This window comes from Trichomycterus rosablanca, chromosome 15, assembly GCF_030014385.1.
Source record: "Trichomycterus rosablanca isolate fTriRos1 chromosome 15, fTriRos1.hap1, whole genome shotgun sequence".
Lineage (NCBI taxonomy): Eukaryota > Metazoa > Chordata > Actinopteri > Siluriformes > Trichomycteridae > Trichomycterus > Trichomycterus rosablanca.
Window position 1 is genome coordinate 33,226,203 of NC_086002.1, and position 16,218 is coordinate 33,242,420.

Below are 16,218 nucleotides of genomic sequence, written 5' to 3' on the forward strand. Positions count from 1 at the left end.
TAGGAGTTAGGGTTGGGGGTTAGTGTTAGGGTTGGGGTTAAGGGTTTGGGGTTAGGGTTTGGTCAAAATGATGACTGGCGATGGACTGTTTCCTCTCTCAGTCAGCATACAGTGATGGTCAATCTACATTAAAAATAAAGACACACACACTCAGATCTTTCAGTGAGTTTAATTCAGACTGAAGGAAGCATCAGTACCAAACGAGGGTTTCTGCTGATCCAGGATCTCCAGGATCTGCTCCGTCACCCTGAGCTTGTGTGTGTGTGTGTGTGCAACACTAAAAACAAGGAGTATTTACACTGTGGTGCAACAAAGCAAGAAAACAAGTACAAAAATATCTAAAAACATCTCCAGAACAAATATAAAAGCTCCTAAAAGTAAAAAAACAAAACAATGAAAGTGCTCTCTGATAAAATCAGTTTTATTGTGCTTACGTTCCGGTCCAAACGTCAGTGGTCGGATCATTTTACTAGCTTTGAGATTGGAAAGACACCCTTGAGTCCCCTGTGGTCCACATAAGGGTCCATAAGGGCCACATAACCTTCCTAGAGTTGGGAATCCAGCCACATTGGGTCACTGAACAAGAAGGGTCTTGGTCCCGAGGGTAAGAAAGAACCCAGCAGTCCTTCTAGGGGTGTAAAGAACTGTGGTTCAATGGGACAAAAATGGAACTCTTTGGACAGAACTGCAGATAACCTATAGTAAAGCGTGGTGGTGGCGGCATCATGCCACGTGGGTGCTTCTCAGCAGCAGGGACAGGGAGATTGCTGAGAATTGAGGAATGCCTCCTATACAGTGCACTGGGGTGGCAGTTCACTTTTCAACTCAAACTGACCCGAAGCATACAGCCAAAACAACACTAGTAAGGCTTTAGGACATTCAGGTCTCTGATTGTCCTAGAGTGGCCTGACCGCAGACTAGACTTGCCCACCAACCAGTCTGAGAGAGGATGAAGAATGGGGTAAATTGCCTGGAGTTCTCTGTGGTTGACTCTGACGTTTGGACCTGACGGCACATTTAAACGTAAGATGAAAGAACAAATAACAAACAAAAAAATAAGTCACTGTTGGATCCATTTAGAGGATGCATAACTGGATTCTGGATCGTCCTTCCATTTGATCTTTTTACTTACAATACATTCTAAAAAAATAATAATAGTTATATAACATTTCAATGCGTCGTAGATAGCGACCGAAAAAAAGTGCAGGCGTCGAGTTCTTGTCCCTGTTGTGCTCTTGGAGTGTTGAAAAGAACTCCCGAGTTGTTCTGGGAGCTGGTCTTGGTTGGCTTTTCGTCCGTCATCCCAAAGTACCCTAAACATCTTACCAACTGATTACCAACCATTCAGCTTTAGCGCAACAAGTGAAATCTAGGATTTAGCTGTTAGCACAATAAGTGGTGTTCAGCATCTGGCAAAACACCAAATGCTCCTCTTCATGAATACCTTCTACGCCTAGCAATACACAGTCTAATCTCTTGATAGTTGCAAGCCCTTGACACCCTTCAGCAGTTTCCTTGGAATATCTGCAAGCGGCTGCTGGAAATTAAAGTAAGAAGGTAAAAAGCTCCTGTCTGAATTCCCAAAGAGGACTCAGGTCCCGGCTGAGTCTTGGATCCTCTCAAGGTGTCTTCTTGTCATTTTAAGGGAGCCACTGTCGCCCATAGGTTGCTCAACAAAGGTTGCTGTGAACTTGCTTTAAGACGATGTCCATTTAACTTGACTTCCCAGGTGTGTATTCCATGTCTCAGTGACTGTGATGCTAAAATAATTGGGTTAGGATGATGGGCAGAGCCGAGGCCCGTGTACAGACAAAGATCTGAGCAATGGGTGAGGATCGTTATGGGTCTTATGAGTGTTTCTTGAGTTCTCATTGGCTGCAAAGTAGAACTAGTTGTTTCCCAGGTGTTCCCTTTGGCTCGATAGAAGGAACGTCCTGCTCTGGTTGCGTTCATACTGGCAGTCCAATGATTTTTGATTAGCTTAATGTAGGAAGTGGATATTTCTGAGTATATTGGTGTTGGCTGGAGGTAAATAGGAGGTGTTTCTGGATGGAAGACAAGTCCTCATGGAGCCAGTTTTTTGGCTCTTCTTACTGAAGTGACTGAACCTAAGTAGTAGGCATTTCAGGTTTGTTCTTTGTTCCATTGGCTAGGTAGAAGCTGGTGTTCCTGGGACCATCAATGAGCTTGGTACCAGGAGGCGATTCTTAGTCTGTTCCCATCTGGTGGCTTGGAAGAACTTGGAAGTCCTATTGGGCTATAAAAATAAATAGAGCGCTTCTGTCTGCGTTCCCATTGGTTTTATTGGCGCAATGGAAGACTCATGGTTTCTGGATCTTCTTCCACCGGTTGGATGGCAAGAACGGGCGGTTCTGGGTGTGTTCCCTTTGGCCAAGTGATGGAAGTTGTAGCTCTTGAGGATATTTGTAATGCGTGACAGGTCCGTCGGTTTACAGGAACTCTGGCAGAGTCAGATAGAGCTTAAACTGGTGGCGTGGTCGGGGAGGTTGTCAAATCTGGGACTCCCCTGTGCTCGGGGCACTCCGCAGAGGTCGCTGGAAAGGTAGAAATTCTAATATTAGGGATGTACCTATCGGACTAGGTGGCATTGATGTATCTTAGCGGTTAAGGTACTACGTCTAGCGTACCTGGCTGTTGCTGGACTGGTTGGAGCTGAAATCGGAGTATCTCTTCTTCTGTGATTTACTGGAGCCGCCACAGAGCTTCCTGTATTCCTCTCGTACCTGTCGGGACAAACGGAACATGTCAGGTCAACATCCAGCTCGGTCCGTTCTAACCGGACGAAGATCTTTAGACTGTGGACCAGCGTCCAGATACTTTGCGGAGGTGTTTACATGGCAATCTGATTCAGGGTTAAAGCGCAACATTTGGTTTGGGGTCTTCAACGCCGTGTATGAACCCTTGGTAGTAGCCCGAGGCGCCTGTACAGAAGTGGAGGGACATGGAGATCGGCGAGTGACTCTCCGTGAGCAAGACCGACCTCAGGCGTCGATCCACCGAAGTACAGGTGGATAAGAAGGGGTCGGTGGAGGGTCTAGGGTTGCAGTTAGGATTGAGACTAGGATTTAAGGCAGTAAGCCACATCTGTTTGTGTTTGTTTGAGAGTTGTGCCCTACCGATTTGCTCATGAGGCAGTGCATGACGAAGATGAGCACCCCCTGCAGGCTGTTCAGGAGGGTGAAGAGGTACGCCATCACCAGCGTGCCCTCCTCCTGAAAGAGGAAGCAGCCGAAGATCCACATCCCGCCCAGCACGCACAGCTGAGCCACGGCCGTCAGCACGAAGCCCCTACGGACGACAGAGACACCCGGAGTGTAAGACCTTCGGAGTCGATGTTATTGCATTATTCGTACAGTTTAGGGAAGGCCCACCTGAGCTTTCGGAGTTTGGACAGATCCGGGTTGAGGCTGGAGAACTTTTTCATCAGTTTCCACACGGTGATGATGAAGAAGAAGCTGTTGAGGAGGATGACGATGCAAACCGGGGCCAAGAAACTCCAGATGAAGTCGCCATCCAGAGAGAGCCAGCAGCTACACACACACAGACACACACAATTAGTATGACCAAAAGTATATGGACGCCCCTACAGGGAGCACCGTCAGGTGATCTAAAACACTTACTGCCGCTCTGTGCCGTAGCCGGACGGGAAGGCGATGGCGGAGATGATGACGATGGCGAGAGGGATGCCGTAGCCCACGCCGAACAGGTAGAGCGGGCGCAGCGTGGTGTGGAAAACCAGGACCACCATGCGGTAGAGCTGCACCCCCTCCAGCAGCATGAAGCAGAAGGCCGAGAGGTAGAAGTAGTGCAGGAGGGCGGCGACCGCGGCACAGCCGATCTGCGGGGGGAGATAATAACAATTTCCATTTACAATATGTCGCCAAAAGTATCTGGACACCACTCGTGTTTCAGTTAGACCCGTAGCTAAGAGGTATATCTAATCGATTATAAAACCACAGAGATCTGGAGCTCCAGGGTTTCAATCTCAGTCTGCACAGACATGATTGGCTAATGACCACGGGGGTGTGTGTTTGAGGGTTGATGATCGGGTTGAACAGCTTAGGCATTGGGAAACACCCTCTGTTTGGTTGCAGACCAGTATGATCCAGTTTGGGGAAGGTCAAGGAAACCTAGTGTCCGGTACAGAGCCCAGACTTCAACTGCATTTAAAATAGTGTCCTCATACTTTTGGCCATACAGTGTTTGACTATTATTATTATTGTTATTATTATTATTATTGCAGTTATTATTGTTATTTGTATTATTATTATTATTATTATTATTATTATTATTATTATTGTTATTGTTATTATTATTATTATTGCAGTTATTATTGTTATTTGTATTATTATTATTATTATTATTATTATTATTATTATTATTGCAGTTATTATTGTTATTTGTATTAATATTATTATTATTATTATTTATTTTTATTATTTTTGTTATTATTATTATTATTTATTATTATTATTTGTATTATTATTATTATTATTTGTATTATTATTATTATTATTATTATTTATTATTATCATTATTATTTATTATTGTTATTATTATTATTACAGTTATTATTATCATTATTTTTTATTATTATTATTATTATTTATTATTATTGTTATTATTATTATTATTATTATTATTATGATTACAGTTATTATTATCATTATTTGTATTATTTGTATTATTATTATTTTTTATTATTATTATTGTTGTTATTATTATTATTATCGTCTTCATTCATCTGGTTGCTGTCCGTCCTCCTCCTCTTCCTTTACCTTCAGCTCTTTCGATCATTTTTTTTTTATTATTGCTCTGTTTTTAAGCAGATTGACCAAAAAAAACGTCCAAAAATATTTGGTCAAGGCTGTGAGATTAAAAAAGGCTCGTGTAATTTCACTGTCTGACCACCAGATGGCAGAAAATACCAGGCGCTATACTGATGTATTTCAGGCTTGTCGTTTATATCTACGGGTGTTTGTGTGCTCTTGTTACACCTTTTCGACCTAATAATTGCAAAAGTTTTGGGACATTAAAACGTTTTTGTTGTATTTTTATGCAAGTATATAATAATTATTATTATATTTATAAGCAGATACAGGCTGTGTTGTATTGTGTTAAGCCAGTTAACTGTGTAGTTTACAAAAGTGAGGACGTTTAATCCACCAAACCTCGACACCCACCTTGTTGCGGGTGCTGGAGATAAAGAAGAGGAAGATGAAGTTGGCGACGAAGAGGCAGACGCACAGGTGGAGGTGGATGGTGGTTCGAGTTCCCTTGATGGAGCGACAGAAGATGAAGGTCAAGATGCAGAGAAGCAGACAAACTAGAGAGAGCGACAGGCCGACCCAGGTGATCCACACCAGCTGAAACGAGTCCTGCAGAGAGAGAGAGAGACTGTTTCAGTCTGGGGTAACAGTCTGGGGAAGGTCCTTTCCTGTTCTAGGTCCATAGAGAGATGGTTGAGGAGTACATTGAGGAGGAACTCCTATTGCCTTCCTTCCCATCCCGTCTTTGGGATGAATTGGATGAATAGAAATGTCGACTGTGAGCCAGGACTTCTTTCATCTTTGATGCCTGACCAGAAACACCCCGACAACCAGTGCAAAGCCCCCTGAGAAGACTGAGGGGTGTGGTTACCTGGATGGGGTAGAGGGCCATGAGAACAGCGAAGCTGCTCAGGTGATTCCAGGTACACGCAGCGTGTGTGGAGTTAAACTCCGCCTTCATACAGCCCCGCCCCGACCACGCCCCGTCGGCCTGGTCCTGGTCCCAATACACGCAGCTGTAGTTCAGGCCCTTGGCCACTTCGCCTTCCTGTGGGACAGAAGCGGGCACAAGAAAATAATTATTAAACAGTAAAATTGAGTCACGTTAGACATGCAATTGGGGGCCTTGCTCAAGGGCCCAACAGTAGCCGACTTGAACTGGCAACCTTTTGATGACAGGTCTGCTCCTGGAGTGTATATACTGTACACGTTATTGTCGTACCTGCAGGTGTTTGAAGGTGAGCGTGACGGGTTCCGACAGCGAACTCGTGTCCTTGTTACTGACGAGCGCCGTCACCACCCGGGAGTTGAGTGTGTAGGTGGTGTTTCTGTCCGACGACTCGGCGTCTGGGTTCGGTTTCAGAGCGTTGGTGAGGTTCAGAGATTTGTAGCTGACCAGGGCCACGAAGGCGTAACCTGAACGAGCACGGAAAAAAAACATGGTGACATCAGAAACAAACTGTGACATCAAAAACAAACTGTGACATCAGAAACAAACTGTGACATCAGAAACAAACTGTGACATCAGAAACAAACTGTGACATCAGAAAAAACAAACTATGACATCAGAGAGAAACTGTGACATCAGAAACAAACTGTGACATCAGAAAGAAACTGTGACATCAGAAACAAACTGTGACATCAAAAACAAACTGTGACATCAGAAACAAACTGTGACATCAGAAACATCAACTGACATCAGATACAAACTGTGATATCTGAAAAAAAAACTATGACATCAGAAACATAAACTATGACATCACAAACAAACTGTGACATCAGAAACACAAACTGTGACATCAAAAACAAACTGTGACATCAAAAGCATAAACTGTGACATCAGAAACAAACTGTGACATCAGAAGCATAAACTATGACATCAGAAACAAACTGTGACATCAGAAGCATAAACTATGACATCAGAAACAAACTGTGACATCAGAAGCATAAACTATGACATCAGAAACAAACTGTGACATCAGAAACAAACTATGACATCAGAAACATAAACTATGACATCAGAAACAAACTGTGACATCAGAAACAAACTATGATATCAGAAGCATAAACTATGACATCAGAAACATAAACTATGACATCAGAAGCATAAACTATGACATCAGAAACATAAACTATGACATCAGAAACATAAACTATGACATCAGAAACAAACAATGACCCCAGAAACACAAACTATGACATCAGAAAAAAAAAAACTGTGACATCAGAAAGATAAACTATGACATCACAAAAAAACTATGACATCAGAAACATAAACTATGACATCACAAACAAACTGTGACATCAGAAACACAAACTGTGACATCAAAAACAAACTGTGACATCAAAAGCATAAACTGTGACATCAGAAACAAACTGTGACATCAGAAGCATAAACTATGACATCAGAAACAAACTGTGACATCAGAAGCATAAACTATGACATCAGAAACAAACTGTGACATCAGAAGCATAAACTATGACATCAGAAACAAACTGTGACATCAGAAACAAACTATGACATCAGAAACATAAACTATGACATCAGAAACAAACTATGATATCAGAAGCATAAACTATGACATCAGAAACATAAACTATGACATCAGAAGCATAAACTATGACATCAGAAACATAAACTATGACATCAGAAACATAAACTATGACATCAGAAACAAACAATGACCCCCGAAACACAAACTATGACATCAGAAAAAAACAAACTGTGACATCAGAAAGATAAACTATGACATCACAAACAAACTGTGACATCACAAACAAACTATGACATCAGAAACAAACTATGGCATCAGCAAAAGAAACTGTGACATCACAAACAAATCGTGACATCAGAATGTAGGGTTGTGTGTACCTGGGTAATCAGTCCCCACCGCTGCCTTCCAGCTCATGTTAAGCTGCACGTCATCGGAATCCAGCGTGACACGGCCAGTGGGCGGAGTCTCGTCCTTCCTCACAGCAAGCCACGCCTCTAAAAACCATCAGAAGAAAACCCTCTCTGTGTCAGGATGCAGTTCTTTATGCAGCGGCGTACCGCGGTAAGTGATAACAGTTTACTGAAGTAAGAACCAAACACTGTGACCGTGTGTACAATGTGTGTGTGTGTGTGTGTACCGGTTTCATCGTTCTCCATCCGGGTGGTAGCCACGCCCAGCTGGGGTGCGATGAGCCGCATCGTGTCCTCCACCGTCCCGAAAAACGCGCTCACCGTGGAGCCGGAGTTCAGATTCCCGCCCGATAACACGTCACCCGTCACGTTCAGCAGGTGCTGAGGAGACAAACCAGCACAGAGGTTACACATCTGTCAGAGGCAAAGCTCAGAGCTCAGGGTTTCCAGCAAGCTCACAGTCAGGTGGCCACATACTTTTGGCCATAGAGAACCTTTAGTCCCTGGTTTGGATCCCAGGGCTTAAACTCCTGGTCTTTCTTGAGGTCTCAGATCTCATCAGGGTTTTATAGCTTTGTTTAAATCCTACACTCCAGGATTGAGGTCCTGGGGATTCCAGTACTGGTACAGTACAGGGTCTTAGAACCTGGTCTTAGAATCCTGGATTAAGGTTCTAGGGATCCAAGTACTGGTAAAGTAGAGGACCTTAGAACCTTGATGTTTAGTCTTTGTTTAGGTTTTAGTATCCTGGATTGAGGTCCTAGGGATCCAAGTTCTGGTACAGTACAGGGTCTTAGAACCTGGTCTTAGAACCCTCAATTGAGGACCTATGGATCCAAGTACTGGTACAGTACAGGGCCTTAAAACCTGGTCTTAAAATCCTGGATTTAGTCTTATTGGATCCCAGTACTGGTACAGTACAGGGCCTTACAATTTAGGGGTTTAGTCTTTGTTTAGGTTGTAGTATCCTGGATTAAGGTCCTAGTATCAGCACAGGATCTTAGAGCCTAGAGTATTGGCCTGGTTCCTGGTCAAGTTACTAAGCATCTGATCTTCTCAGAGTCTCAGATCTCACAGTCTTAATCTAAGTCTTTTGGCTGGGTGTTGGTCAGAGTAGTCAGAAGATGGATCAGAGGCAACTATAGGTGGTGTAGATGTACCTCCAGTAAGGTCTCTCCCGTCCGCTGTTCCCCACTCGGACCCACCAGAGACTCGCAGCTCGTCTTGAAGAGTTCCACCATGTTGCTCATCATGTCTGCACCCTGAGCAAGAGAGAGAGCAAAGGTTTAAGACCTTTGGTATCATGAGTAGAGGGGTTAGGTGTTTTGGGGAGGGTTGTGCTTTACCTCTTTGGATGTGTGGTTGGGTCTTGGGTCACATTTCAGCTCTACACAAAGACACCGCAAGACAAAAAACAATTAGATCATCACAAAGTTCACTTACTTTGACGTTGATGCCTGCAACATGGTCCAAAAAAGTAGGAACATGGGCAATCAAGACAAGTCCCAACTCTAGAGACTCTAGAGATGGGGGCTTGTGGTTGATCCGATCTCGTACCTGCACACTTGGTCTGGTTGTTTCCAAAGTTACTGAAACCAGGGTCACATTGGCAGTGGAAACTCCCTTCGGTGTTGGAACAAGTGCCGTTGACACCGCACACGTGTTCCTCCCCATCGCACTCGTCCTTATCTAAGACAGAGCAAGCTAGTTGAGATCGGAAGCTTTCTTTACTCGTCGGACAGTTCACACAAGAATTTGAGGTCTTCAGAGGTCTGGTCTGGGTCACTCGTCTGGGTCTCAGTGGTCAGAATGTCCCTGTGTCTAAGATCTCGGTCTAGGTTCAGCTTCTCTTGTTGTGGGTCTCACGGTTCAAAGTCCAGGTTCTCTTGGTCTGGGTCTCATGGTTCAAAGTCCAGGTTCTCTTGGTCTAGGTCTCATGGTTCAAAGTCCAGGTTCTCTTGGTCTGAGTCTCATGGTTCAAAGTCCAGGTTCATGTCCAAGTCTTGGTACTCTTGGTCTGGGTCTCACGGTTCAACGTCCAGGTCCATGTCTAAGTCCTAGTACTCTTGGTCTGGGTCTTATGGTTCAAAGTCCAGGTTCATGTCCAAGTCTTGGTTCTCTTGGTCTGGGTCTCATGGTTCAAAGTCCAAGTTCATGTCTAAGTCTTGGTACTCTTGGTCTGGATTTCGGGAGGTACAGTCAGCACAGTCATGAGTCCAACCTAGTGTCTCTGTTAGGGTTTGATTGGGTTAGGCTGCGTTGGTTGGCATAGCGGGGCACAAAAGGTAAGTCGGCGCTCGTACACTAACGACCCTCACCTTCGCAGGGGGTGTGGACGGCACCTTGGTTACGAAAGCCCTTGGGACACAAGCAGGTAAACGAGCCGAGAGTGTTTCTGCACACACCATGCGGTCCGCACAACGTGGGCATTGCCAAACACTCATCAACATCTGCAGTGGAGACACACACACACACACACATGTAAGCGTGTAAGCGAAAGCATGTTTGTTTAGCTGAAGAAAGCGTTCGGTGGCGCAAAGGAAAACACAAGGTGGCGAAGTGAGCCAACAGATCACAAACGTTGAGGCGATACTGTTAGGAACGTTAATTAAAAATGGTTTAATCAACATTAGTAGGGGTGTCCACATACTTTTGCTCACACAGACCAGTAGGTATGAGTTGTGTAAGAGTGAGCAGCTCTGATTCAACATGTTCAAACCAAAGCAAACCGATAAGGACGGTGATAAATACGTCTCCTAGCCTTGAGTTAGGAACGTCAAGAAAACGCAAGGCCATCAGGATTAGTCAGTATTTACTGGGTTTACTGGGTTGAACTGGCAGACTTACCTGAGCAGACGTATGAAGATCCTACTGTTTTATTCTGGAAGCCCGTCGAACACTCACACCAGTATGAGCCGGCGGTGTTCAAACATCTGGAGTTCTCTGGGCAGGGATTTTTCTCAAAACACTCGTTTACGTCTGATGGACAAACGAAGAAGAGTTTAGGTTTAGCGTTGGTGCAGGTGGGTTCAAAATAAGTCTCTCGGTTCCACTTCACGGTCGAACAGACTACACAATCTAGTCGTATCCAATCACCGCAGTTAAATCACTCCTCAACTGCTGCAGACCCCTACCCTGGCGAGGTCACACAGGGTGCAGTGTCGCCTACAGAGAGTCACGCACTGCTACCCATTATTCATCATCTCTGTGCAGAACCTGGACCAGCCAGCAGAGGCCGCAATTGCAGCGGCACCTGGCGGACGCACCCGATCCTGTCTGTATTCAGGCAGCAGAGCTAATAATCGAGATCTCAGCACTTGTGGGCTAGCGTGTTTAATCCTTCATACATACACAGGTGGCAGAGGGGTTTGCAGAATTCTGAGGGAGTCCAGTTACCCTGGTTATACCTCTTGCCCGCTGCTGCAGACCCCCATCCTGGCGAGGTCACACAGGGTTCAGTGTCGCCTACAGAGAGTCACGCACTGCTATCCGTTATGGCAAACCTGGACCAGCCAATCCCTTCTGCCCCCATCCGCCTGGCCTGCTGATAGCACTTGTGGGCTAGCTACGACTTCGCCACCCTTCATGCATACACAAGTGGTAGAGGAACTGCAGACAGGCAAGGTAAAACAGGCTAGTCCACCAGTGCTGAGATCTCGAGGACCCTGCAAAAGAGGCGCTTGATCACGGATGGCAGTGCGAGGCTCTCCACATACGATCCTGCACTCTGAGAGACCACGCAGGGGGAAGGAAGCGATTACGCTGTGTCGATCGAGTGTAAGAGAAGTGGCAGCAACAAGAGGGCGAACTTGCTAATGTATCTCACCTTTACACTGTCCTGTTATGGCAGTAAAGTTGATCGTTTTGGCCGTGTACCCCTCCCGACACTGGCAGTAGTAGCTACCAGGAGTGTTGAAACAGCGAGAGTTATTACCGCACAGATTCACTGGATTACACTCATCCTCATCTGAAAGGAAAGAGAGAGGGAGATTAGCTACACACCAAAAGTAAATGTCCAAAAGTATACGGACACCCTTGCTTATTGCGTCCAGGTGTTCAGGGTTTTCTGTTCCAGCATGACCGCATCCCAGTGAGCAGCAAGAAGCTGAAGCGGCCTTGGCAGAACCCTGACCACAAGCCGGACTTTCTCATGCCAGACCTCACAAATTCTCTTCTGACTGACTGGGCAAAATTTGAGAGTTGTGCTCCCAAACCTTGCCACGCCTTCTCTGAGGGAGGACCAGAGGGGGAAACGAGTCACATTATTCTGACCACCGGCTAATTTCCAGCAGCTTGACGGGCTGGGACGGATTCAGTAAGGTCCTGGTAGGTCATCCCAGGTATCTGGAGCCTTGCTGACAGCAGTGCTGCTGGAGGAGGTGTGGGGGAGGATCTATAGAGCCAGCAGGACCATCGAGGTGCTCCCACAGATGCTCAACAGGGTTAAAGTTTGGGGAATTAGGGGACCAGGGTAGTACTTGGAAGTCTCGGCCATGCTCTTCCAACCAGTGTGGGACATTTCTAGGTGAAAGTGATCTGCTTGGATGGATTCATACCTTATATTCCCACCAAGCCAGCTCACCAAACGTGACTTCCTTCATGAGCTACACGCTGCAGCCACCGAAAGTAGGACGTGGTCATAATAACGTGACCTGATGGTGTGGTTTGTGCTCTCACCTATACATTCGCCTCCCTGTTGCTGATATCCGACTTCACAGGGTTTAACTTCAGGTAGCACCGTCAGAAGGACTCCTACAAAACAAGACAACAGTCAACAGTCAACCTCTGGGTGATCTTCTCAGCTTGAACAAGAGCCGCTCTCCTGAGCAGCTTCTCACAAGACTCTGTGTGGGAATTTGTGCCCTTTCAATCAAAAGATGACAGCAGTTGTCTGGCTGAGCACCGACGTCAATGACATCAATGACGTCAATGCTCTGAGCAGGACGCCGGAGTTTCTTGGTTTCTCACAAGGGGCGTCCCAATACTTTTGTCTGTATAGTCTATATGTTTCAACAAAACCGTTGCCATGGATACGTTTCTAAAGAAACCGAGTGTCCCTGCGCTCTTGTACACAACGTTCTCAACACCGTCAGCGCTTTGAGGAAGGAACCAAAACCACAACTCGCTATTTGTCTCCAGAAGCTTCTACCCACAAGACACTTCTCACTTCAGCCACACGCACACACACACACACACACACACACACACAGACTCTCTGACGACTTGGCTGACTGTAGCGCTACATGAGCGACTCCTCCTCGAACACTTCTGTAATCCTGGGGGCTTTTTACAGTGACTGCTGTGACACTTTCACTCTGACTGGTATGCAGATGTCAGTGGCTGTGACTGAACGTAATATGAAAATGATTTCACCCCTCTAGAGGTTCACTGGGGGGTCTGTTACACCAGAGTCTTAGTGTCGCTCAGGTCCTGGTTGGTCGCTCGGACCCAACTGGCCGTGTCAGAGGGAGGGGAGACCTCAGTCTTTTGATGCTGCAACAGTGACTCCTGCTGTCAAGCAGCAGATGAATGGTGGAAAGGTAACCGGGGCCCTTCCCCAAACTGGTGTCACCAAGCTGGAACCAGATCTAATTGCTTTCACAAAAACGCCTGTTAGCGAAACACCTGAACCCAATAAATAGCACGTACTGTAACAATGTGATGTCATAATCTGTATTCAGCCCATTTTACGCCATAACATTTATATTTAACCCATGTGATCTGATAACCTGTATTCAGCCCAAGTGATGTCATACTCTGTATTTAGCCCACATGATGTCATAATCTGTATTCGGTCCAAGTGATGTCATAATCTGTTTTTATTTAGTCCATGTGATCTGATAATCTGTATTTATTCCAAGTGATGTCATAATCTGTATTCAGTCTATGTGATGTCATAATCTGTCTGTATTTGGTCCATGTGATGTCATAATCTGTTTTTATTTAGTCCAAGTGATCTGATAATCTGTATTCAGTCATTGTGATGTCATAATCTGTCTGTTTTTAACCCATGTGATCTGATAACCCGTATTTAGTCCAAGTGATGTCATAATCTGTATTTAGTCTGTGATGTCATAATCTGTATTTAGTCCCTATAATCTGATAATCTGTATTTATTTCAAGTGATGTCATAATTTGTATTCAGTCTAAGTGATGTCATAATCTGTCTGTATTTGGTCCAAGTGATGTCATAATCTGTCTGTTTTTAACCCATGTGATCTGATAACCCGTAGTTAGTCCAAGTGATGTCATAATCTGTTTTTATTTAGTCCAAGTGATCTGATCATTTGTATTCAGTCCTTGTGATGTCATAATATGTCTGTTTTTAACCCATGTGATCTGATAACCTGTATTCAGTCCAAGTGATGTCATAATCTGTCTGTATTTAGTCCGTGATGTCATAATCTGTATTTAGTCCAAGTGATGTCATAATCTGTCTGTATTTAGTCCACGTGATGTCATAATCTATATTCAGTCCAAGTGATGGCATAATCTGTCTGTATTTAGACTATGTGATGTCATAATCTGTCTGTATTTAGACTGTGATGTCATAATCTGTCTGTATTTAGACTATGTGATGTCATAATCTGTCTGTATTTAGTCTGTGATGTCATAATCTGTCTGTATTTAGACTGTGATGTCATAATCTGTCTGTGTTTAGTCTGTGATGTCATAATCTGTCTGTATTTAGACTATGTGATGTCATAATCTGTCTGTATTTAGACTATGTGATGTCATAATCTGTCTGTATTTAGACTATGTGATGTCATAATCTGTCTCCTCTGAGCTGAGCTCAGCCCTCGTCGCTGTAACCTCCTCATATGGAGACGTGGTCGGTGTCCGTCCGTCTCTTCCTCTTCCACTGTTTTCGTTTCCCTCTGCAGGTGTTTCTGGATGTGTTCCCACACACCTGCTTTTAATCCACGCAGCGTTCACAGATGTGCAGATGATCGAAACCCCTTCTAAGCGCCTTCCAAGTTGCAGGTCGGAGCGTCTTCGGTGGCGGCCAGAAAAGAAACTGGAGCGGTGGCATCATTGTGTCCGTATGTTGCAGGGACTGTAATTGTAATTACTGAATTTATGTGTTTCAGCTACATGAACAGTTGTCCTAATACTTTTGGCCATATAGTGTACATGGCAAAAATTGTGAAGCGAAGTGACGTCCGCTAACCACTTCCAGCGTCGCCAAAGTTTCATCATGCTGGAACAGGACAAGACCTTCCCTAAACCGTCCCAACTGTTTTGGACTACGAGTGTACTATTGTCTCTGAGGTTGTGTGCATCTTAACTTTGTGCTACCACTCACAACACCCTTTGGAACCTATAAATAGTCTAACCTGAGCTCACACTTTCCCACCGTGAACCTTGTACTGGTTTTTTTCAATCGTCTCGAAACTTTACGGACGGGTAAATATAACAACACATAACGAGATGTGTGAAGTTTCCAAAACAGACGGGTTCGAAAGCCTCCGCTTCGTGCTCGGGTGTTTGAAACTGCATGAGTGTATAAAGGTCGTCCCAACTCTCGATGTCGCAACCAAAACAACTCGCGTTGCTCTTTAGCCCGGAGTCGAAGCAATAAAGTCGCCAGCGTGATCCCCCTGCGATTGGACGTCTTGGCCCACGCTAAGGCACGGCTGCAGTGATGCCACTGGAGCAGTTTTTGAGACTAGGTTATGCAAAAGATTAGAAAAGGCAAAAAAACAGGAGTCACCCCTGAGCCGCCACAGGTACTTGCCTTCACATCTTGGCAAACCAACCTTGCTGTGGGCAGGTGTAGCCTAGCGGTTAAGGTACCTCACTAGTAATCAAAAAGGTCGCTGGTTGAAGCCACACCACTGCCAGGTTGCCGCTGTTGGACCCTTGAGCAAGACCCTCAATCCTCAATTGCTTAGATTGCCCGAAAAGTGTCTAACGAAGGGTAGGTCCCTCCATCCTGGCTCTTTAATCATCTACCGTCTACCGTGCATAATATTATCAAAAGCTTAAGCAAATCTAAGGGAATCCCTTGGTGTAAAGGGTGACGCCGAAGACCACGACGTAATGTAGTCCGGTTTCCCTGGAATCAAGGGGCGCAAGGCAAGACGTCCATCCATCGCAGGACCTCGTCCATTTAGTGGACGTGCTCGTTCGGAAGCTGGGGTCCGAGCGCAGGGTCACCCTTGGAGCAGAGAGGGTGGACTAAATGGTCATGCTCAAGAACCCGACAGTGGTTGGATGGCAGAGCCGAGATTCGACCCCACGACCCACTAGAGTACCACTGCCCCTTACCGTACTTTCTCCCTGCAAGTGTAAACAAACTACGAATCGTAGGCAAGACGATAAGCACAAGGAAAGCTCTAGAAGGTTCCCGCTTCTATCTCTACTCTCACAAATATAGACCGGGGTTCGATTCCCAGAGCTGTCATCATTCACGCCCTATAATCAGCCGGACCGCGCTCTTCTGGCGCACTCTGTTTCCTTCTCCCTCCTACAGAGCAGATGAAAACTCTCAGCGCCTGGAAGATGTTTCCAAAGTGTCCA

General features: G+C 45.3%; 1 protein-coding gene across 2 annotated transcripts in view; it reads right to left on the reverse strand.

Annotated features, from left to right (window-relative positions):
• Positions 1-153: 153 nt before the first annotated feature.
• The window catches only part of LOC134329185 (adhesion G protein-coupled receptor E2), a 22,565-nt gene continuing 6,500 nt past the window's right edge, over positions 154-16,218 (reverse strand). The window contains exons 2-18 of one of the 2 annotated variants that reach the window (XM_063010371.1): positions 12,373-12,447; positions 11,522-11,662; positions 10,543-10,674; positions 10,014-10,145; positions 9,253-9,384; positions 9,042-9,082; positions 8,856-8,957; positions 7,923-8,076; positions 7,663-7,779; positions 6,013-6,206; positions 5,662-5,838; positions 5,205-5,399; positions 3,642-3,859; positions 3,393-3,551; positions 3,138-3,309; positions 2,649-2,744; positions 154-2,555 (exon numbers count right to left, since the gene is read on the reverse strand). In XM_063010371.1, the coding sequence (XP_062866441.1) occupies positions 2,511-2,555; positions 2,649-2,744; positions 3,138-3,309; positions 3,393-3,551; positions 3,642-3,859; positions 5,205-5,399; positions 5,662-5,838; positions 6,013-6,206; positions 7,663-7,779; positions 7,923-8,076; positions 8,856-8,957; positions 9,042-9,082; positions 9,253-9,384; positions 10,014-10,145; positions 10,543-10,674; positions 11,522-11,662; positions 12,373-12,447 (2,282 nt within the window). In that variant the 3' untranslated portion in view covers positions 154-2,510. The remainder of the gene's footprint in view (positions 2,556-2,648; positions 2,745-3,137; positions 3,310-3,392; positions 3,552-3,641; positions 3,860-5,204; positions 5,400-5,661; positions 5,839-6,012; positions 6,207-7,662; positions 7,780-7,922; positions 8,077-8,855; positions 8,958-9,041; positions 9,083-9,252; positions 9,385-10,013; positions 10,146-10,542; positions 10,675-11,521; positions 11,663-12,372; positions 12,448-16,218) is intronic. The other variant, XM_063010372.1, reaches the window with a different exon arrangement.